The sequence below is a fragment of the Gymnoscopelus microlampas genome (assembly GCF_963454915.1).
Source record: "Gymnoscopelus microlampas genome assembly, chromosome: 16".
Taxonomy (NCBI): domain Eukaryota; kingdom Metazoa; phylum Chordata; class Actinopteri; order Myctophiformes; family Myctophidae; genus Gymnoscopelus; species Gymnoscopelus microlampas.
In genome coordinates, this window is record NC_139953.1 from 36,323,414 (window position 1) to 36,347,756 (window position 24,343).

A 24,343-nucleotide genomic window follows, 5' to 3' on the forward strand; every position below is an offset into this window, starting at 1 on the left:
AATTCAATTTCAGCTTCACCCAGCTGCTGGCTGCTCAGATCAGGTCATGATGAATGCTCAGGGGGAGCTGTTAGAAGCGTCTTGCGCAGGATCACTTCGTCACGTAGACATTGGTGGGCCGGGAGGCGAACCGGTGACCTTCTGGCGAACAGGTGAAGCAGCGCTCAACCCACTGAGCTACAGCCACGCCCAAAATGTGAAGCGTAAAGCTTGTTTCATAACACTATAAACAACACTAAACACTATCACGGTCATTTCAAACGTTTGCCTCAAAAATGATTAATGAACGATGAAAAACTAATTTAATAGCAAAAATAACAGATCTAAAAGCTCACAACGTGTTGCGATGCGACACATTGTGAGCTTTCAGATTGTCTATGTTCACAATTTTTGTACACCACCATTGTACAATGATTATGAAGTATAGAGTAATTGATTTAGTTGATTATATGTCTTTATGTCAATTCTGTGATGCATAATAATAATACATTTGAAAAAACCTTGCTTCTTTGTTATTTGGTTATAAGTCTGTTATTGGAATTTAATATCGGTTTCGATATGTTTTCGGTTAATTGCCCAGCCCTCTACAACACAATACAAATAAGGCTGATTCTCACTGAACTCCAGTCCACGGCTCTGACGGAAAAGCACTCACCTGACAGATGTGCCTGAAGAGGTTCAGGGTTTCCTCGCCCAGCTGGCCCATGGCCAGCGCGTGACACTGCACGAAGCGCAGCGCGTTCAACAGCAGCGTGGAGGACTGGGGCACCACGAGCTCCGAGGAGGCGTCCTGCTGGGGCAGCAGCTTGGCCAGGCCCCGCAGCGCGTCCATGCACGCCCTGGAGCACAGGAAGTCCGCCCGCGCCAGGTAGGTGGGCAGGCTGGGGGTGACGGAGGGGAAGGCCAGCAGGCAGCTGATCAACTTGGGCAGGCCGGGCGCAGTGGCCAGCGAGGAATACACCTGCGGTCAGGGGGTGCAACAGTTAATCGGACTGATCGATTCTATCGATTATAATAAAATAAGCAATTAATGGAGTCATCGATTAAGCCCAATGGGGCTGCAACCGTTAACCACTTTTTAAAGATATTTTTGGGGCTTTTTCTGCCTTTATTTTATAGTTTCAAAGTAGAGATGGACAGGAAACAGGGGGAGAGAGATGGGGAGAGACATGCAGCAAAGACCGTCGGGAACGGGACTCGAACCCACGGTGCACTGTCAGGCTCATGAGCCTAGGTGCCCGGACCTCTAGGCCAGGTGCGGGCCCCGTTAACCACTTTCAACCTGGTATCTCTATTTCGGGCATGTCATTATAGGCGTACTGGCGAAGTAGTAAGTAAGTAGTGCAATTTGTAGGACTAAGTATAAAATAGGGTTTAAGTGGTTAATCAAATTAGTCAAATATAAAAAAAGATACACTTTTGTATAGCACCTGACGAAGCTCACGGCGAAACGCATCATGCTAATAAAATACTTAATGCAGTAGTAAGTTGTCCATCTCTGTTCCCTGGAGTGTGCAGTCCCTTTCAGATTCAGATTCAGATTCAGATTCCTTTATTAGCCATTGTGTAATACACATAGGAATTTGTTTTGGCAATTACATTGTTGTGTTTCTCTTTTTTCACATATAACATACAAATACCAACAAACACAAAACAACACCGTGCAAGGAAAATAGATAAATATAAAGTGCCATAGTGGTCAGTAGTGCAATGTCATTGCCAGTGTCAAGTTTCAGTGACCCTTGGGGGCGGGGGAGGAGGGAAGCCAGACTCATTGAGCAGCCTGGCAGCTGAGGGAAAGAAGCTGAGTCTGTGGCGTGCTGTGGTGGCCTTCAGCAGCCGCATCCTTCTCCCAGAGGGGAGCAGGGTGAGGAGGCCGTGGCCAGGGTGGGAGGGGTCAGACATGATCTTTCTTGCCCTCCTCAGCGCCCTGGAGTCGTGTAGGGACTTGAGGGAGGGCAGGGGACGGCCGATCACCCTCTCTGCGGAACGAATCACCCGCTGCAGCTTGACGAGATCTTTTGCAGCTGCAGCGGGGAACCAGGTGATGATGGAGTGGGTGAGGATGGACTCGATGATGGCCGTATAAAAACGGGTCATCATAGCCCTTGACAGTCTGTACTTCCTCAGCTGCCGGAGGAAGAACAGTCTCTGCTGTGCCTTTTTCAGTAGGGCCATGATGTTCAGTTCCCACTTCAGGTCCTGGGAGATGGTAATGCCCAGGAACTTAAAGGACTCCACAGAGTTCACCGGGGTGCCTCCCAGCATGATGGGAGGGGGAGGGGCTGCGTTCCTCCGGAAATCCACCACCATCTCCACTGTCTTTTGTGCATTTAGCTCCAGGTTGTTACTGCTGCACCACCTACGCAGCCGCTCGATCTCCCTCCTGTAGGCCGACTCGTCCTCCTTGGAGATCAGGCCCACCAAGGTGGTGTCATCGGCAAACTTGAGGAGCTTGACCGACGGGTGGAGGGAAACACAGCTGTTGGTGTACAGGGAGAATAGTAGTGGGGACAGGACACAGCCCTGCGGGGAACCGGTGCTGGTGGACCTGGAGCTGGAAATGCTCTTTCCCAGCTTCACACGCTGAGACCTGTTGGATAGAAAGTCCGTAATCCACCTGCAGGTGGAGGCAGGCACTTGCAGCAGGGACAGCTGGTGCTCCAGGATAGATGGTAGGATGGTGTTGAAGGCTGAACTGAAATCTACAAACAGGATCCTGGCATAGTTGCCGGCAGTGTCCAGATGGTGTAGGGCGTAGTGCAGAGCCATGTTCACGGCGTCCTCCGTGGATCGATTTGCTCTGTACGCGAACTGCAACGGGTCCAGCACAGGATCGGTGATGCGCTTCAGATGAGCCAGGACAAGGCGCTCCAGTACCTTCATGACCACAGAGGTCAGGGCGACGGGTCTGTAGTCATTTAGGCCTGTGACCTTGGCCTTCTTGGGGACGGGGATGATGGTTGAGGCCTTGAAGCATGCTGGGACATGACACAGCTCCAGTGAGGCGTTGAAGATGTTGGTGAACACCGGGGCAAGCTGGTCAGCGCAGTGCTTCAGGACGGAGGGGGAGACAGAATCCGGGCCGGGCGCCTTCCGGGGGTTCTGGCTCCCGAACAGCAGTTTCACCTCTCTCTCCGTGACAGAGAGAGGGGGTGGGGGGGGGGAGGAGGGGGGCCCACTAGGGTACGGGGGTAGTGGTTGTGGCTGGGGGGGTGGAGGGAGAGGGCGGGAGGGAACCTCTCTCTCAAATCTGCAGTAGAACTCATTGAGCTCGTTCGCCAGGGGGAGGTTGTCGGACGCTTGTGGCGACTTTGGTTTGTAGTTAGTGATGGTCTTGAGGCCTTTCCAGACCGAGGAGGAGTTCCCCTCAGAGAGCTGTTGCTGCAGCTTCTCTGAAAAGCGATGTTTCGCCTCCCTCACTGCTTTGGCAAACCCGTACTTTGCTTGCCTGAACAAAGCCACGTCACCGCTACGCCTGGCCACCTCCTTCTCTGACCTCAGCCTCCTGAGATGGGCTGAAAACCAGGGCTTGTCGTTGTTGTAGATCTTCCTGGAGCGGAGAGGAACGCACACTTCCTCACCGAGGCTGACGAATGATGTCACAGTGTCAGTGTATTCATCCAGACTGTTTCCAGCCTCAGGCCCCGCCCACTCAACAAGGTCCTGGTCACAGCCCGCATTCTCCAACCAGGCACAGAGTCTCTCCTTTGCCTCACTGGACCACACTCTGAAACTCCGCACTACAGGTTTTGATATTTTTAATCTCTGCCTGTAGCGAGGGATCAGATGGATGAGATGGTGGTCTCCTTTGCCCAGCGCAGCCCGGGGGACAGAATGGTATGCCTGTCGAATAGTGCAATAGCAGTGATCAAGAGTGTTCATTTCCCTAGTAGCGCATGTGATTTGCTGTCTGTATTTGGGGAGAGCCCGGCTAAGATGAGCCTGGTTAAAATCCCCAAGCACCACAGCCAAACTGTCCGGGTATTTGCGCTCCGCCCCCGACAGCTGTTCTGTCAGTGTGTCTACTGCTGTGGTGACGTCAGCATCTGGTGGAATGTAAACACACACGAGGATGAACGCATTAAACTCACGGGGGGAATAGAATGGGCGACAGAGTATGAAGAGAGTCTCAATGTCAATAGAACAGTATTGTTGCAACACTGTCACGTCGGAACACCAGCGATTGTTCACAAAGAACATTAATCCACCTCCACGCGACTTCCCTACCGCCTCGAAGTCTCTGTCGGCACGGAAGGCGGAGAAGCCCTCTAGCTGTACAGCCCCGTCTGGGACTGTCGGCTTCAGATGTGTCTCCACAAACGCGAAAACAGCCGTGGATTGGAAGTCATTGTCCTTCGAAACTAGCAGCTTGAGTTCATCCATTTTATTTGGTAGGGAATTCACGTTGCCAAGGAATATACCTGGTAGTGGTGGACGCGATCCTCTCCGCCGTAGGCGAACCAAACAACCTCCTCTCTTCCCCCGTTGTCGTCTGGTCCAACGCACAGCAGCGGTAAAGAACGCTGTCCCCCTCACCAGAATATCCAATATATCCGTGGAACGGGTGAGTAATGTTGGTAAAATGTCCGGTGGGGTAGAAGACCCAATGTGCAGCAACTCTTCTCTAGTGTAAGAGGGTTCACAGGACACGTAAACAAAACTTAACAGACAGAACACAACACACGTCGTTGTGTTCTGTCTGTTCCTTATTTTATGGAAGGTCCATCTGTTTTTTTGAATGTATATGCCTGCTGACTAGACTCGCACCTCCTACAGTTTTTTTTTGATGTACAGGAGTCCTCTTTTTGTTATAAAACAAATAAATCAATATGATTATGAACGTTGATTTGCTGATATATATTGTGACAAAAAGATGTATGCCCCCCCAAAACACGCTTCTCAATTATTCGATTAATCGACAAAGTAACAATAACAGTAGGGATGGGAAGATATGACATTTTCATGTCACGATTATTGTGAACAAAATAATTGCGATTTACGGTATTATCACGATGTAAATATGCTTAAAAATCTTAAAATGACACTTTGTATATGTTAGATATCTTAGAGGGGGGGGGGGGGTGAAGATGAAGAAGATTAGATATTCTAGAAAGACAGGAACTGACCATGTCCTTGTTTATGACTCTTAACAGCTTCTACATAGAAGCTCTTTCTGAGCATTGAGCCTCAAACTCTTACCTGTCCACAAACACTCTGTTTCCAAGGTGTTGTTGCCTTTCTACATCTCTGCATATCTGTCTGTGTTTTATCTTTTGTCTTTATCTCAACACATCTTATTATTAGCACATTTCTGATTATAGATTTTGCTAAAAATGGCCATTCACTTTGAGTAACATCATTAGCTATTCCATATAAAGTCGTCATCAAGGAATGACATCACACCATCGTCATCACATTCAACATAATTGTCCTTTTAAAAATGTTTTTAGTATACTTCCCAACACAACACCATTCCGCAACTGTTAGCAACACATTGCCCTGCCTTCTAACCTCTTCTGTAAATTAGTTGCACTGATTCACAGTGGTGCTGGTGTGTGAAATGCTTCACTGGACGATACATCGGAAAGGAGGACCTAGGCTTTCCTGGCCGGCTGCTGTGGTAGTCGGACACAAGCTGTACTCTTTTGGAGGTTACGATCACTTTTGTAGCAGTGATTATATCGATGTCCACATCTTCAACACACTGTCTTTACGCTGGAGGAAGTTGACCACAGTGAAAACTGGAGGAGGAGAACATCACCTTGAGGTTCCCTGCGTGTGCAGAGGCCACACAGCTGTTCTGGTTGAAGATATTGTCTACATCTGGGGGGGACGTCCTTACTGTAACGTGCTTTATTCATTTGATGTTGACAACCACAGATGGTCCAAACCCAATATTTCTGATACCGTTCCAGAGGGGAGGTGCCACCACTCAGCCTGTGTCTTGAGGAAGGTCATGTATATTTATGGAGGAATCACCCAGCTGACTGCACGCACTAATGACATCTACAAGTTGGACACCACCACAATGGTCTGGTCTTTAATTAACACCAGAGGAACTCCACCACCTGGTTCATCACGTCACTCTGTCACCATCATCGGGACAAAGATGTTTGTATTTGGGGGCTGGGGGTACGAGTGGGACTTCTACGGCTACAACATCAGTGTGTTTGACACAGAGACCAACTGCTGGCTGAGCACACCTTCTCCACAGCTTCTTCCAGAAGGACGCACGAGTCATTCAGCCTTTGCCTACAATGGAGAGCTGTACATATTTGGTGGAAGAAACTCGAAGCACTTAGTCATTGATCTGTGGAAATTCAATCCACATACCTTCTCATGGAAGAAGGTTGAGCCTGAGCCCAAAGGGAAAGCCCCGTGTGTGACGGCTAGTATAGGCTGTTGCATGGTGGGAGATCGTATCATCCTCTTTGGAGGATACAACACACATGCTGACCTGTATATCTTAGATTTAAGTCCTAATCTGAATATGTTATGCAAGCTAGCAGTTATTCACTACGGTGTGGAGCAGTCTGAACTACCACATAACATCAGGTGGGAACTGGCGGCCATGACTACCAACAATAACTGAAAACATGGCATAGCCCTATAAAAAGAGAAACAAACTGTGATCCCATTTAAAAAATAATAATAATATTAAAAATAATAGTAATAATGATAATAAATAAATAAAAAATAATAAACAAACAAACTGCAAATGGCAACGGGGTCAAAGCATATCAGAGAAAGATGATGAAGAGGAAGATGATGGCTCATAATAATGTGGTTCACAGTGACATGTGTAGACCAAGGACCAGTGGAGATTATATCCAGAGCTAAGTGGCTGATGTGGGATGACGGATTCTCTGCTGGAACTGTTACCTCCACGACCATCTGGATAAGTGAAGATGAAGATGAATGGCTGGATGGATGATGGATGGATGGATAAGTGGGTGGATGGATGGATTCACCAAATTAGCACGTTGCCTGCCATGGACGCATACATTTTTTTTTGAAAATTCCACAAGGGGCACCCTAACACAGCTTTGGGATGATCCATCGTCACTCAGAGAAGAAGTATGTGGATGTGACGTCATTCCAAAAAACGTCACATCCATCCACCCTGACTATAGGATTTTTAGAAAAACACTCCTAACTCAGTTTCTTTTTTTTGCATTGAAAACCACCCGTTTTTAACGGGCCATAGCCCCAAAATGGCCGATCGGCGTTGGAATGTTATTGTTCCAATAGACACAGGGATCCCTCCGCCTTCTCAGAGAGACTTTTTTGGTACACAATCTGGCTTCCACTGCATTTCAAAGATCGTCGGATTAAGGTAATTACGCTGGCAAGGGGATAAAAAACGATGTTTAATATCTTGGCAGGTAATGTTAAGACTAGAGAGAGGGGCGTGTCTGATACAATGAATATATATATATAATATCTAAATACTGAATCAAGCAACTGTCCGGGGTGCTCCCAAAAGCCTGATAATTTTCGCGATAATTACAGTACCCCGCGATACTGTTATTGTGGACGTTTTTTATCGCGATATACGATAATATCGTATATCGTTCCATGCCTAAATAACAGTAATAAAACTAGAACCAGGAGACCTGGTACTGCCAGACCCCTAGTGGTTGGAATCTGAATGGCTGGACTTCGCATGACGTGTGTGCAGAGGAAAAGAGGGAAAGAGGGACAGACCGACAAAGCCTCATGTAGGCCGACCCCCTGGGTCTGGCAAACAATAATGGTACAGAAACAAAATAGTTTCTAAGACAATGATGGATAGTTGGAGGTCTAACCTGTGAGGCTACCAGCCTCATGCCGTGCCGCAGCTGGAGGATGCCGCTCCGCAGCGGGGCGACCACGTCCGGGTACAGCGGGTAGTCCTCCGCCAGGCGCTGTGAGAAGCGCTGCTGGGAGTTCTGCCACACCGCCTCCTCCTTCAGCAGGCCCTGGATCTGTGAGCGCGACTTGGAGGAGGTGGTGGAGGAGCCCTGCAGATAGGGATGGGGGATTGTTAGGATTCTGCTCATTGATTCCCGGTTTCGGTTCATTAACCCATAAAGACCTCAGGCCGATTCAACAAATGTGTCTTCTAAACCCTATGAGTTTTCTGAAAAAACATATGTTGCTATATCAGTGGTTCTCAGCCTATTTCATGTCAAGGACCCCCAAAATGACATGTACCGGTATTTGGCCACGGACCCCCATCTCAATATATGTTGTTCCAGGGACCCCCAGGAGCAAAGATTTGAGTTACAAATGTTCGCTTTCAAAATATATATATATTCAAAGATTTGCAAAAAAAATCAAGATTAAAAAAAAATTGCAGATATACAAGCTCATAGCGCGGTCGCGCTATGAGCTTGTAAATCTGCTATTTTTGAATAGCCAAAGTATAAAATAATGGTTAAAGTGGTTACACAGATGCGTTCCCGGTTTGAATGGTAAAAAAAAAAGTTTTTAATTTCTTCATTCTTTCCATCGTTAACTACATAATATTTACTATTACTAGTTCAAACTTTGTATATCAGACAGTAGTTCCTGAGATAGAGTCAGTGCTGAACCTTTTTGTCCCAGAATTACTGGCGTTTATTGTAACCAAACACAAGTGCCCCTGTAAAATGACATTTCTGTTTGCCTTTTAGACTTTGTACACACAGATTGCACTGGGCAGATATGACAAAAAAATATACAAAGAAATGACTGACAATGACCACTACCTATAATCTAAACCAGTAAGACTCCCTAATCGGGAGATAAGCGACCGTAGGTCACATGTATACAGAAGAGGGCTGTAACGGCGATTGGTTCCTAGTTGTGTGGGCAATGTATAGTTTTGTTTGGTGGTCTAAGAAATGTGGTGGCAGGCATGTTGATGACATGAGTGTAGACATACTGTGTAGTGTGTAGCAATTTGCGTGTTTTTAGGGGCAAAACTGTAGGAGTAGTGGGCAAAAATGTGTTGTGAAAAGCGGCCTGAAGGTGGCGCTAGAAGAGGGCCATGTGAGAAATTAGGGGTGGGGTGTCCGCGTTGCCTTGGCGGACGAATAGGTACCGGCCGCGGCTCTCCCGGACGCTCCTAGCCCGAGTTACGGCATTTTATGTGAGCTGCAGTGGCAGGGGGTCCTCCACTGGGGGCGCCACCACTTTTGCATCCGTTCTGGAGCACCAGGAGTGGGTGGTCCCCGGGAATGCCCCGTGAGCAGCCCCGTTGGGGTGGTCATTTGGTAATTAGTCCACATGTGCTCATTTTTTACACTTGGGGGTCCCCGAGGCAGCTGGGGGTCCCTGGAGCTCCGGGGGTCCTTGGAGGGTGTAGTTTGGCAGGTAAGGAGTGTGTGCAAAATCTGGCATGGATCGGGGCAACGGGTGCGGAGATATGAGCAGGGCAAAAGTGTGACGTGTGTGTGTGACGGAGTGACGTGACGGACGGACACCTGGAGCAGGTTTCTATAGTAAATGCGACCTACGGTCGCAATCAATAGCTATGGCCAAAATATGTCATATCTAAAAGATGTATACATTCAAAAAAGCATAAAAGTAAGCGATGTGACACGTTGTGATCAGCTATTTCCACTATTTCTGAAAATGTACGGACCTTTTTCAACAGATGAATTCATACGGGTGAATGGAAACGATTGTGACCATCAAGCAGAATAACTGCGTTTATCTCAAATAATGTGTGATCAGGCCATTATTGTGCCAGGCCTACTATACCTGCAGGGCTTTGAGCAGGTGGGAGAGCAGGTCCTCCACGGCCGAGGCCTGGCCGATGCTGCACAGGTAGTGCTGCAGCTCCTTGAAGAGGCGGCCGTACTGGGCGTCGAGAGGGCGACACGCCTGCTTCCTGGACAGCTCCGCGATCTGCTCCTTCACCTGCTGCATGCGGATCCACAGGTACCTGCAGGCACACGCAAGATGGGTTCAATTTAACCAAGAGGACGAATGGAACCAAATGGACCCTTAGTTACTCACAGGATTACCACAGGATCCACAGGCACGCATATGTGAAGTACACACGTCTTGTTGGAACCAGTGTTGATTTCGTCGACTAAAACTATGACGAAAAATGCTCGTCGACTACCTTTATTCACTGACGAAAACGAAATAAAAAATAAATAAAACTAAGCTTTAATGACTAAAACTAAAACAAAATATATTGACAATTTCGTCAACAAATAAAAACTAGACTAAAATGTTAGTGAGGCAAGTCATTTTATATTTGGTTGCACTCGGGTGTTGCGCTCTGAAAATAGCAGATCTACAAGCTCACAACGTTGTGAGCTTGTAGATCGGCTATTTTCAGCATGCAACCAAGTGTAAAGTCAGCCATTACCACGCCATCAAGGCACCGCCACAATGCACTTTAGTCGACTAAATCAACTGTAGATTTAGTCGACTATAATCTTATGATATTTAGTCGACTAAAACTAGACAAAAACTAAAACATTTCAGATGACTAAAATTATGACTAAAACTAAATGGAATTTTATTCAAAAGACTATGACTAAAACTAAATCAAAATTAGCTGACAAAATCAACACTGGTTGGAACTGAACCACTTTGGTGACACTGATACCCACTTGCCTTTCCTAGAAAGGCAAGTGGGTGGTGCCGAGGTGTTTTTTTTTTTCTCTTTTTCTCTCTTGCTGAGAGAGAAGATGGTTGGATCTGATCCTAGGTCAGAAAGAGGCAAATACAACTCCAAAGTCAAAGTTATAAAGTCCCCCCACCAGAGTGTTTTACTTCCTAACACCTCAGTTCTCAAGGTCAATTCAAAGTGGGCCTGTCATTCCCTCTGACGGGCCCACAGGTTGGTATAGGAACCTATAGGTTACAAACCCCAGTTATTTGAGTATTATGAGCAAGATACACCATCCATCGCATTCCTCTTTTGTAGATAATGAGTTATTTGGGGACTGGGTCTCACCTAATGCGAGGGTGCTGGAAGCCGTCGGTGGTACTGCTCTCTTCCAGCTCTGCTCCGGTCAGCAGCTGAGACGACAGGCTGCGTCCTCTCCATTCCTCCTGAAGCAAAGCCAACTGAGGGGGACACAGACAGAAGATCATTGTATTTGACTGAAGAACACATTTAACCACATGAACCCTAGCGTCCCTTTTCTGGGCCTAATAATCTGTCGAAAAGAGCCAATCTGCAAGATCATATCATGTCGTGTTGCATTGTGATGTGAGCTTGTAGATTAGCTATTTGTGTCTAAGCTAAGAGATTTGGTGCAGAAAGAAAAAAGGAGGGAACGAAGTATAGAACCCTGGGAGGGGGGGAAGAAAAAAAAACTAAAGGATAGTATTTTGGGAAGAGTTAAAATGTTAAAAGGTTTTTGTATAATGTATAATGTTCAGTATTAAGATGAAATTATGTGGTAAGATGTACACACTTTTCCTAAATAAAGAATTACAAAAACAAAAAAAGGCTTATCTATGAGCTCACACTCGCGTTGTGAGCTTGTAAATCGGCTATTAATTTTTTTAAATAGGGCGTTAAATAAAATAAAGTTAAGGACCGCAGTCAAGCACTTCAGGTCAGGTCCGGTAATGGAAAAAGAAAGGATTCCGGTGCACAGAACTGCACACTGAATGAGATTATACGACTGGTTAAATAAATGAATACATTTTTTTTTTTTCAAATAGTTCTTCTCACCTCCTCCTGGGCGTAGTTGAGCTTGTAGGCCCTCTTGACTGCCGGGTCGAAAATGGTCTGCGGCGTCCACACCTTGATCTGCAGCAGGCCCATGTTGACCCAGAACACTCCGGAGCGCAGGAACTGGTTGGTGCCCTGCACCTTGTTCTGGACGTACTGCTGCAGGCAGGTCATGCAGGCCTCCAGGAGGCCCTCGGGGAGCAGGCTGGCGGGCAGGTAGTCTCTGAAGGCCGTCTGGATCTCCTGAGCGGCGATCAGGGGGTCCGCGTCCTCCACCAGGCTCTCGCAGCTCTCCATGTAGCCCTCCTGAAGACCCGGGGGCAGCAGGTCGGCCATGCTCTGCAGCTGACGGCGCAAGACCGCCCCCTGCAGCCTGAAGTCTGTCCCCCTTTAGACGACAATTTAGCAGACTTAATCCAGAGCGATTTACAGTAAGCAGGGTAAACACGAGGCAATACAGCAAAAGCATAGAAATAGTAATCTAGGATCATAGGTAAATCAAGAACCTATCGTCAGTCGAAACAGTATAACATCAAAAAATAAATAATCTGTACATTGAAACTATTCACGCTATAGGATGTCAGGTCTACAAATGAATCTGGCATCTGTCTACATAACATGCATCTGAATTACATTTTAGCCTTTGCATAACGAAAAGAAGATAGGTTTTTACAACGTGGCTTCTATTAAAGAGTTGGTCTGCACGTGTGTGTGTGTGTCCGTGTGTCCAAGTGTGTGACTGTCCGGAGCTATTCTCACAAATAGGCTGATTTCTTGTGCACACTGGCACACTTCATACAATTTATTTTTTTATAATTAACAGTAACTTAAACTTCATAAGTTCAGATCGGGCTGACACCTTACCCAAATTTGGACACATATCGTCATAGATGCTGTACCTCAAAGATGACTGAACGTCACAGACTGACCACATGAAGTTCGAGATCCACATAAAAACTAAGCCGTTCCCATGTGGATTTCGAGATCCAAATAATTCGTTTTTTCAAATATTTCTATATTTTTAATACATTTTTCCATGTATGAAGTTTGATTTTTTTTTTCCTTCAACAAAATTGTATTCATTTTCCATGCTCTTCCAAGGTTTTGCATAAACACCCGGCTCTTGGGACTTTACCATAATAACCTAGCATCGTCTTTACCTGAATGGAGCCAGAGCAGGGAGGGCCATGTTGTCCCACAGCACGGCGCTGACGTCCTGGAGCTGCTGCACCCTCTCCCTCCACTCCCCGAGGGTGACGTGGGACGAGGAGAGCAGGGACGTCTCCGTGGCGTCCCACTTCCCGCCCGTCTCGCTGTTGCTCAGCACTCCCAGCACGGAGCGCGACCACACCGCTTTACTCAGCATGGGAGGGCCCTGCAGGGGGAGGTGGACCGGGTTTAGTCTGAATTCATATTATATCGTTGCGATTGTGCCTCGTTGAGAGCTTGTCAATTTGGTATTGTCGCTAAGACTTTGGAAATTTGCCCAAAATAGGGACACCAGGTTTGAAAGTAGTTTGATCATTATGTAAAATGAAAAATTGCATTGGCCAATGCTGGGTCGCCTCTGTTTACCTCATCTAAGCACTATACTGACATACTGTTCACGATTGAACATTTGACATTTAAGGTCTAATATTTCTATAATTGCTACAAAAGGTTTAAATCCAATCATTTTGGAGGGTTTAAGGGTAAATTTAAGTCTGATAATGATGTACTGTGCGCATTCAAATCATGTGAACTTTACATTACTAAAGAACATTTTTAAATATTATTATTTTTAAACATTTTGCACAAAATAGCACATTTTTCATCGAGGTGCCCTTTTTTCCTTAGTGCCCACTCTTCTCGCATCCCTCTGTCCTACTGTATATATACAGTATATATTTAGTTGTATGGCCGATAGTTACCATGTTATCTGTTCCATGGTGGGACTTGGAGGACATCTGGGGTTCAGGAGCCAGGGGGTCCCACTTCAGCCAGCGGTCGGGGTCAGAGGTGACGCTGCTGCCCCACAGGGCGGCCAGGGCCTCTGACACCAGCTCACACCACACCAACTGTAGCTCCTCCGTCGGCTGAGAAGGAAATCACATCGCTTTAGACCAGTGGTTCTAAAACGTTTTAGCTCAAGACTCGGGACCCAAACTAGTGAAAATAGCAGATCTACAAAAAGTAGTGAAAATAAGCTCACAACGCGTCGCTTCGCGCCGCGTTGTGAGCTTATTCTCACTACTTTTTCTTGGTACTGACCCTGTCACTGCTGAGCAGGAACCAGAGCGGTTGCAGCTGGCTGACGTTCATGGGTGTAGACTGCAGGCAGAAGCGGAGGTGTCTGGAAAGCTCCCGACGCAAGCCGTCCTCAGCCTCTTGGTCACTGTGATGGATGGCTCAGGGTTAATTTGATTGGTTTACAAAAGTACTACACTGTTTCATTTGTTCCAATTAAGAGTTGATCATATATATGAGATACATGTATCACATATGTGCCTGTATGATTGTACCTTAATTGTGCCAATAACATGTAGGCATTTGGTTATTTTCATATAATCAGCATTTGCACGACTAAGAAGGACGGTTTAGATTTACAATTTACAATACATTTTAATTTAGGCATGTAGCAAACATCCTTATTCAGAGCGACTTACAAGTGGGAAATCAGAGTAAGCTGAGAAAGCATGAACTCTACAACAACAATCAACAAGATAAATATTTGCATAGGGAGAGACCAAAGAGGACAATGTAGTGCTTCAAAGAAACTAGGACGCCAGGTAAACATCAAACCTAGCATCTGTCTAGACTATAATAACATTCCTAACATTTGTGGTCAGGAAAAACAAATCAAAATAACCAAAAAAACATGTAAGAGCCAGAGGGATGGTTTTCGAGACGTACCCTTGTGTGAGAGCCAGATGGAGCAGGTCCACGCTGAGTCGTAGCTGGTTGAGAACGGCCAGATCCTCCATTAGAGGCCAGATCTGAGCCCTGCGTCTCAGCTGCTGCAGCTCCGGTCTGGGGGGAAGGGCTACCTCTCCCGCCTCCTCCTCCATGGGCATTCCCGAACGCGTCTTCTCCAGGAGACCACAGGAGTTCATTCGACTCTGCTGCTGCTCTACGCAGGCCACCAGCCTCTCTAAGACACCTGCAGTAGAGGGGGATAAAAGTGGTTCTCAAACCTTTTCATTTCAAGGACCACCTCAACTATGAGGAGTGTATAAATGGAACCAAATTGACCCGTTAAGGTGTTCAGTTACAAGACGTTGAACACTAAAGGCCCAGCATTCTCTCATGAAATGCATACTATGCAGGTAATATGTTCGTTCTTCTCCCTCCCACGTACCAGACTTCTGTGGATCCAGCTGGTTGTTAGCTAGGAGCACCAGGCCCCAGGCTTCTAAGAGGCTTTCCTTCGTGTCCAGCCCCTGCGTGGCGCCCTGAAGTCGGACCAGCTCCTGTCTGTACTGGGTGGAGGTGCTGTCCAGCCGCAGATTGCTCACGTCCAGCGCTTTGCTCAGGACCTTCAGCCGCGACGCACAGTCGGCAACGGACTCCAGCTGCAGAAGAGGAACCGACAGAGGGAATAACAAATTAGTGATTATTCAATCGATAATTTTGTTTATGAATCCCTGAATTCCCCCAGAATAGGGATGCTGTGGCTGAAGTGATTAAACCCTGTATAGGTTATTTATCAGGGTCCCCCAGGGCTCTATACTAGGTCCGCTAGCATTTCCGTCCTTCAAACTCCAAATCGATTAGCTGAAAATAATTGATTTACAACCCCGGCTATTTTCAGCGAATGTTTGCCCCAAAATAGGAATGCAAGGATTCATGTGGTTAAAACCATAAACCACAAAACAATACAATCATTAGCTAGTTGATGCAATGCCTCCCTACCTTGAATGGCAGCGGTTTCCCCAAAGTCTTCTGGATGCCTTTCAGGGCAGTGGCCACAGACACTGGAGTAGACAGCACCATCTGAATAGCAGCCGACACCGTCTGCAGTTCCTGGTGCCCTCTGGAAAGCCACATTGCAACGTTAATTATCATCATAACTGTCTAAATTCAATTAATAACCGAGTTCCACTGCGCCTCAGCCAACTTGAGGCCGGTCCGTTGCGTCACAGGAGCGGGACACAACAGCAGACGAGAAGGCGACACTGGAGCAGCTCTGACAGTTAAGCCTCTTTATTGACCCGAGGCCGATTCAGAAAATGTCTTCTAAATCCTAACAGTTTTCTGAAAAACGTACAGTATGTTGCTATATCAGTGGTTCTCAAACGTTTTCATGTCAAAAAAATGATATGTATTTGGCCACAGACCTCCATCTCAAACTATTTTGTTCCAGGGACCCCCAGAAGCAAAGATTTGAGTTAAAAATATTCGCTTACACACTAATGGAAATATTATTCTGAAGCCATAAATATGATCAAATATTATCCTTTAAGACAGCCAGGTTAAATGGCTGAAATAATTGGAAACTATCTAGTAATACAGTGGTACTAAAAGTGGAGTCCAGTAACCCTCAGGGCTCCTAAGGGGTTCCAAATGGACCCTTACAGGTCTGTAACTCTGAGAGTGTACAAATGGAACTTACAGGTCCATTTGGTTCCATTTGTACACTCTCAAGGGTTATGGGGGTCCCTTAAATAAAACACTTTGAGAACTACAGCAATAGAAAGCATTAAAAAAGGCTTTTACTCGAAGGTGGCAGCGCCGTCTCCGAGCAGCAGCCCGGCCAGCCTGAGGATGAGGTGTTTCTGAACCCACTGCCAGTGCAGGGACAGGATGGACACGCCCTGGGAGTCAGCTGGCAGAGTGTTGCACACGTCCCAGAACCTGTCCCGCCACTGGAGCAGCTGCAGGATCTGTAAAGACATACGGTATATGCACATATTATACACATGTTTAACCACTAAACCGACAGAACCATTTAAACATGACAACCACAAAAAAATGCTACATTATTTTGAAAATGTCTGATCAACAAGCTAAAAGCTGATCTACAAGATCTGCTGTTTTTGAAACATTTTCAAAATTGTTTACCCGCTTATAATGACATACCGGTACTCAAAATTGGGATGCCAAGGTAAAATTTGTCAAGCCCTATATTCTTCTGTTGTATGACAATTCACAGAAAAAAAAGCCCATATACAAGCACACAATGCACCTACAAAATAAAATAAAAAAAAATGTTTTCTTAAATTTTTTAAATTATTTTCCTTTTTTTTGATTTTTGCCTATAATGACATACCCCAAATCAGGACACCTGGCTGAAAGCGGTTAACCCATTAAGACCTGAGGCCGATTCTACAAATGTTTTCTAAATCCCAACAGTATTCTGAAAAAAAACGTATGTTTTCACAAGTTCAGTGGTGCTCAAACCTTTTCATGTCAAGGACCCCCGAAATGATATGTATTTGGCCGCCGACCCCTATCTCAAAATATTTTGTTCCAGGGACCCCCGAGAAGCAAAGATTCGAGTTAAAAATGTTATATTACAAGATTTGCACACATTTTCAAGATTTCTCAAAAATAGCAGATCTACAAGCTCGTAGCGCGGCACTCGGTGCCACGCTATGATCTTGTCGATCTGCTATTTTTGAATAGCCAAAGTGTAAAATAATGCTTTTTAGCTCAAATCAAAAAGATGCGTTCCAGGTCTTAATGGGCTAATGTAAACTATTACTACGGCTAAATTCTTTAGAATGTTGAAGCAATGAATGTGAAATCAGAATCAGATCCGACCCAATGTGACTTGACGAGGACAGTGGGTTCACCTCAAACATGATGTGGTCTGAGATGTGGGGCAGTCCGGTCTGGATGGCCTGCAGAGTGAAGTTGTCCCACAGGTCAAAGAAGGTTCGCAGATGCATCAGCACCGGGTGAGGCAGGTGGCCGATGTCCATAGTCCCTGTGATGGAAAAACGCAACATGATGCCTTGCCTTATACGAAGACAGAAGACACTGCGCTAGCTTCACTCTCCGGTGGTATTGTCTACGTAGAGCAGTGGTTCACTTCTTTAATTTCAAGGAACCCAGTTCATTTGGGGTTTCTGTGTACTATGTAGCTCTGTGTTGCTTTATCGGTACAGAATAGCACTAATACTACATAATACTGTAAATTTAATTTCCAGTCTAATGCATGGTACTAACCCTGTCATGGTTAGGAACCTCACTTTAAAAGGAGTTTGGATAAACTCAGTCTAGACAGACGTGTTGGCTTCCACAATTTACAAATGCTTCCACCTAATTGTCTGTACTTTTGAAGCTCTGAAAATGATATTGTGAAATATCTTAGAAGATATTTTAAAATACATTTCAGAGAACAAAACTGTGTCATGATTGGTCAAACACTCTTCTGGTCTGGAAAATGACAGCTTCCTGTTCTCAACTTTTACCAGGTGGAATTACAGACCGTCTGTGTCGTATTTGAAGATTGTGGAAGCGATAGGCTGGCTTGAGAGACTAGATAAGTGTTTAGATTAGAAAGATTGCTCAGCCTCATTGCATGCCATTCTAGATGCCTGGGGGGAAAAGCAACATCTAACCCAATTTGACTTGATATGCATGCATGAAACCAGAACACTCTTATTATATATCTATGTGGAGTGTGTGGATGATCCTACCTTTGCTGAAGGCCGTGGCCAGTCTGAGTGCACAGTTTTGTGCTGACAGATTAATAGCACAGGTGCAGATGACTGACCTCTCCTCTCTCTCCATCATCAGAACAATTCTAGAAAACAAATTTCCATATCAAAATCCATACTTTTACCAGGTCTTAACTTATTGACAGCATTTGGTCAGTGATTATAACAGCAGTTAAGCAATAATGCCTGTTAAATAGATTATACTGTAGCACCACCAGCGGAAAATTATTGTTGGCAAAACAATGTATTAATTAAAATCTAGCAAGTCTAAAACTAAAAAAAAAAGTACATTCATGTTTCAGTACATAAAAATAGCTTCCTTTTGACTTTATCAGATGTTTTAAAAAATTCACTGCAATTGGAAATGATTATGAAAAAATATTGTTCCAGATGTTCCAGGACTTTGCAGAACATTTTATTAGGCAACCTGCAACATTTGTCATTCTACAACTACCAATGTTGACTCATTCTAATGCAGCAGTGTAAATCATTTTGGACGGCAAAATGGCTCTACAGATGACTGTAATAAATGAGAAATTGATTGGAGGCCAGCGTACCGGTTGGCGACAGCGTTCAGTTCCTCCGCAAACTCCGTGTACCTCTCCTCGTCCTCAAAGTTACACTTGTTGGCCAGGATGTCCAAATACTGCTTGTTCCAACGCATGTCCACCTGAATCCTGTACTCATCTGACAATGACAAAGATGGTCAAGTTAAACAGACAGCTATTTTGAAATTGTTTTAAAATCATCCTGGGTATGTTTATCCCTTTAAGACCTGGAACGCATCCGTGTCACTTTAGATTTCTTTGGCTATTCAAAAATAGCAGATATACAAGCTCAAGATTTTTCCAAAATGGCAGATCTACAAGCTCATGGCGCGGCACTAGGTGCAGCGCCATGAACTTGTAGATCTGCCATTTTGGAAAAATCTTGAAATATATATATTTTTTTTTTTCCACAAAAACTGTTAAGATTTCGGGTTTTTTTTTAAGAATCGTCATGAGACAACAAGGGAAGGGCAGTTGTCTTACCTGTGCTGTGTGGCTGCAGTATCTCAGTGAGGGACTTGCCCTTTGCGGTGAGCTTGCTACTGAACACAGCCTTCAGAGCTCTGTTTCCAGCCTCCACCTGCACCAGCGCTGGATCTGCAACGTTTAGTGTAAGTCACACATCTTACGGTTTCATATGAATACATGATTTTCTGAAGGAATATCACATAACACATGCTAAACAAAATGATGAATTCACATGGTAAACAAACACGTCAAAAGGCCCTTTTCGACAGCATTAACCTTTCCTGGAAATCAGGAATTTCTACAATCCTAGTTACAACAGTAAATTTAACTCAAATAATAATAATTCAAATAATAAATCGATAAAAAAATCCATAGAATAATTGGCAAGAAAATAACAGTGGTGGAAAAAGTACTCACATTCTTTACTTAAGTACTGTAAAAGTATCAATACTTCAAGTCTGGAATTCTACATTTACTTGAGTTAAAGTACAAAAGTACAGGCATCAAAATGTACTTAAAGTACCAAAAGTAGTCTTTATGCAGAATGTCCCATTTCACAAGTTTTTTTATGTGTAAAATTGATAAAAAATTCTATTGCTATTTTCTAATGGCCTACATTTATATAGGGCTGTTATAATAATCAATAGACAAGTGAACCAACCGGGGGCGTATTTGTAGCTCTTGCCCAGGTGAGAGAGCCAGTTGCTGCGGAGGATCCAGTCCCCGTGGGAGGCTCTCTCAGTGAGCAGGCGCACGGCGGTGGGGATGAGGCGCAGGGCGTCACCGTCCTCCAGGTCCACCACGCCTCCGGAGAACACCAGGCCGTCGTGGACGCTGCTGCTCTGCATCGCCCTCTGCAGGTCGGTCAGGCTGAGCGGACGATTCCTGAGCAAAATGCCATTGGTTAGGCTACTACACAGGAAGATCCTCAGTGTTAATTCATGCATGTGTACACTCTCAGTGATAAAGCTGGAATCCATAAAACAAATGTGTGAATAAAATAATATTTTGACCAATCTGTATGGTAGGTCATTCAGTGCAAAGCCCAGAGTGCCAATGACGCGGAACACATCAAAAGAGTGTTTTCAATGTTAACGCTAGATGGCGCTCTTCGACAACCTATGAGTGATCCTATGACTTCCGGAGAAGAGTAAACCCGGAAATAACATGATCACAACAAACCCAGTGCCGTCCAATGCCGTCCAATTCAGCACGGTGCCGCTCGAGAAAAAAGGACGGTCTGCTTCCAAATTCCGCCGATTTTGGCCGTTTTTTTTTCTCACGCCGTTTGGTGAAGCCCCCAAGGTTGGTGCCCTGTGCTGCGCTGCTTTTATCCGCCAGATTTGGACGTTCACGGCATATTTTGCACCATTACGGTGCGTTCATCATCGGTGACAAGTGCCTCTAACAGCCGCTGCTGGCTGCGTGCAGCAGGCAATGCGAGGCGATGCGAGACACTCACACAATCACGTGCAGCTGGCTGCGTGCGAGGCGATGCGAGACACTGACACAATCACGTGCAGCATGTGTCCTCGTTCTCCAGGCTTTTATTTTTTATTTTTTCTAAAAAATAAAAGCTTGGAAATTCCTGTCCCAGCTGTTGGTACGCAAAAGTGCCTCGCGTCGTCTGATGTGGTGCGCATTATTTATTTTGGGTGCGCATGCGCACCTGCGCACCAGCGCACCAGTTATGTGCACCCCTGGCTATATTCAACAGCCAATAACTAAAGAACGGAGGGTCGCGGTGACACGCTTTTTTTACTTCGATGGAAGCAGAGACACTCCTCCGTCTTTTGCGACACTCTGTGTGTCGATCGTCCTGGAGCGAAATATTCTGTGGCTCTTGAAAGGTTAGCAGAAATGCTCAAAAACGCTGGCACTGGCTGCAGAGCCAATTAATATAATTAAGCGACAGTGGTTGTAGTTGGTCTCCCTTGCTCTTATATTGATACATTTAGATCCTGTGGTCGGATAGGACTAGGACCACTACTGTGTTATTGCACGAAGCACATAACGCAATTTATCCTATGGCCAGATAGGCTTTCTATATTAGCTCAGCCGAACCCAGCATAGGACATGAATGTTATGGATTGCGTCTTTGAACGAAAACAATGGATTTGACTGTATAGGAAGGAAGGAAGGAGGAAAACAAAGTACAGCGTATACATTTTCAACACGTACCTCTTGCCCTGCAGGCTGAGTGTGTTGAGACAGAAGGAGAGGACCTGTCCGTCTCGGAGGACGGAGGAGAAGCAGGAGTCCTCGGTGGAGAGCAGTGCCGAGGGAAAGCCGTCGGGCCACACGCCAGCACACAGCAGCCCACTGCCCCAGTCCTCTGTGTCCAGGATGGCGAGGTGCTGCTCGATCACCTGCTGGGCTTGCTGTGCGGACGGACACACCGTGCAGGGTTTTATTATTATTAGCACTACTCTACCAAGAACCACATTCTGCACAATGCATGTTTTTCATTTGGATTTGGACCGGTTATTGTGTTAACCCATTAAGGCCTGAGGTTACAATTCTACAAAATGTCTTCTAAATCCTAACAGTTTTCTGATAAAAACGTTTGTTACTATATCAGTGGTGCTCCAACTTTTTCATGTCAAGGAAACATTATATGTATTCGGTCGCGGACCCCCATCTCAAAATATGTTGTTCCAGGGACCCCCAGAAGCAAAGATTTGAGTTTTGTTCCCTTTAAAAAATATATATATTCAAAGATTTGCAAAAAAAGAATCACGGTTTTTCAACAATAGCAGATCTACAAGCTCATAGCGCAGCAGTGCTATGAGCTTGTATATCTGCTATTTTTGAATAGCCCAAGTATAAAATAACGGTTAAAGTTTGTATGAGTTAAACATCATTCTTGACTTTAGTTATGCTTGTTCAGTTCAGTAGTATTGTTTGACTGAAGGACTGAGACATTAATTCAAGATGGGCATTAACATTACCATTTGATCTTAGCAGCTTGACCTTAGATTAGCTTATGCAAGAGTACCCAATGAATGCACATAATGTCCACATAACATATCTATTGATAAGGTCATGCTGGTTACCCTTTGACTGGCAGTGGTGCGTTGGCAGAGGGAGTAGGCCTCTCCACAGGCATGCTGCAGGGCACTGGGCAAGTCCACACCTCTCTGGAGCTGGCATGACAGCAGGGCAGCCGCGTGAAGGAGCGATGCCACACATGAGGCAGGGGAGTCTGGAAGAGAGAGGGAGAGGGTTTTTACTTTTAGAGGGAGTCAGGTATGAGAGGGAGGGCTACAGGGCAGTGTTGATTTCGTCGACTAGAACTATGACGAAAAATGTTGGAACTACCCTTTTTCACTGACTAAAACTAAATAAAAACTGAGCTACGACGACTATAGCTAAGACTAAATATAGACAATTTCGTCAACAAATAAAAACTAGACTAAAAATGTAATGAGGGATGAGTGGAGAAGAGATCCAGTAGAACTAAGACAAGTCATTTTATGTTTGGGTGTGCTCGAGTGTTGCGCTTTGAAAATAGCAGATCTACAAGCTCACAACGCATCGCAGTGCAACACGTTGTGAGCTTGTAGATCGGCTATTTTCAGCATGCAATCAAATGTAAAATCACCCATTACGACGCCATCAACGCATTGCCAAAATACTATTTTAGTTGACTAAATCAACTGTAGATTTAGTCGACTATAAACTGATATTTAGTCGACTAAAACTAGACAAAAACTAAAACATTTCAGGTGACTCAAATATTACTAAAACTAAATGGAATTTTATTCAAAAGACTATGACAAAAACTACATAAAAATTTGATGTCAAAATCAACACTAATACAGGGGATGACACTTGTCTTCAAAGTCGAAGTTCAAAATGTTATTGTCCCGAATGGGAGCGATCGAGGCAGGACATAACATAACAAAATAAATAAACAAACGTGCCAGTGCTTACCCCAAATAGCAGCTTTGATGCCTCTATGGATTTCGATGAGTAGGTCGCACACGCAGTCGCCGATCAGCCCGGCGGTGTGGAGCACCGTCTTCAGGTCCAATGTGTCCCAGCACACCCCCTCGTGTTCCCCAGGGATGTAGATCTCCACCCCTCTGTTCCTCATGGCTCTGGAGATCTCTCCGTGAACAGGGTCCATGGTCAGAAACAATCTGCACGATGACAAGTATCACAACCATAAAAGAGCTGTCACAGTCACAGAGTGGAGGGAGAATGCCATTCATAGAGGCTGTTTCTATAGTTCTAGGTCCTGGTTTCAATTACAACATCTAGCTGGTAAAAGTCTCCTTGATGATTTGAACACTTCCATAATACAATCTGTGAGGAAGGATGTCATTAGCGTTTCTTTTTCTAGTCTCGTATGGCCAGACGATCATAGATCTCTGCCTATGGAATACGTCTGATGAAGTCTACTGTAAATTCCATGTAGGGACTAAAAGTAGCAGAAACAATGCAAAGGCTTTCATATTGGACGGTATCAGGATTGGTTTTCAAAGCAGTAGGCATAGGTTTGTTAGATTTTCTCCACTGTGTTAAACCCTATATTTATTTTTTTGATTTCCACTGACATATCAGTACGCGGAGTATTCTATTTCAAACAAACATTTTGTCCCTCACCAGTCACCACTACTGGTAACCATTCTTCGGACATTTCATGTTCATAACAAGTCTATTTCGTGCCCACGAGGCAATCTAGCTGCAATGAGTTTGCTTGCTACCTGAAGTTGGGATGTGGGGTGACTTTGGGCGTGGTTCCGTCAATGACGCCGCGTTCGTTGATGGTCAGCGATCCACCGGGCTCCAGCAGTGCATTTAGGCGATCCAGGACAGAGGGGCTGAACACAAACAAACAAACGTAGTGAGTTCAAAAAACGTAACTTCAAAAGACAAATCTTGAATGGTGGTCCCTGGCACAAAATATTTTCAGATGGGGGTCCGTAGCCACATACATATTAATTTTGAATTTGAAGAATTTTGAGAACCACTGATCTAACCAACCGATGGCATTTCCTCAC

General features: G+C 45.2%; 1 protein-coding gene across 4 annotated transcripts in view; it reads right to left on the reverse strand.

Annotated features, from left to right (window-relative positions):
- Nucleotides 1-24,343, reverse strand: part of mdn1 (midasin AAA ATPase 1) — a 122,260-nt gene that overhangs the window by 46,177 nt on the left and 51,740 nt on the right. For 2 of the 4 annotated variants that reach the window (XM_084083172.1, XM_084083171.1), the window contains exons 45-65: nt 24,047-24,163; nt 23,271-23,479; nt 22,391-22,539; nt 21,516-21,715; nt 19,996-20,219; nt 19,350-19,463; nt 18,876-19,005; nt 18,298-18,404; nt 17,449-17,582; nt 16,370-16,536; nt 15,566-15,686; nt 15,012-15,225; nt 14,567-14,813; nt 13,925-14,048; nt 13,585-13,749; nt 12,835-13,049; nt 11,675-12,062; nt 10,946-11,058; nt 9,733-9,916; nt 7,812-8,006; nt 656-961 (exon numbers count right to left, since the gene is read on the reverse strand). In XM_084083172.1, the coding sequence (XP_083939298.1) occupies nt 656-961; nt 7,812-8,006; nt 9,733-9,916; nt 10,946-11,058; nt 11,675-12,062; nt 12,835-13,049; nt 13,585-13,749; nt 13,925-14,048; nt 14,567-14,813; nt 15,012-15,225; nt 15,566-15,686; nt 16,370-16,536; nt 17,449-17,582; nt 18,298-18,404; nt 18,876-19,005; nt 19,350-19,463; nt 19,996-20,219; nt 21,516-21,715; nt 22,391-22,539; nt 23,271-23,479; nt 24,047-24,163 (3,823 nt within the window). Of the gene's footprint in view, nt 1-655; nt 962-7,811; nt 8,007-9,732; nt 9,917-10,945; nt 11,059-11,674; nt 12,063-12,834; nt 13,050-13,584; nt 13,750-13,924; nt 14,049-14,566; nt 14,814-15,011; nt 15,226-15,565; nt 15,687-16,369; nt 16,537-17,448; nt 17,583-18,297; nt 18,405-18,875; nt 19,006-19,349; nt 19,464-19,995; nt 20,247-21,515; nt 21,716-22,390; nt 22,540-23,270; nt 23,480-24,046; nt 24,164-24,343 lie in introns of all 4 variants that reach the window. The other 2 variants (XM_084083170.1, XM_084083169.1) reach the window with 1 other exon arrangement.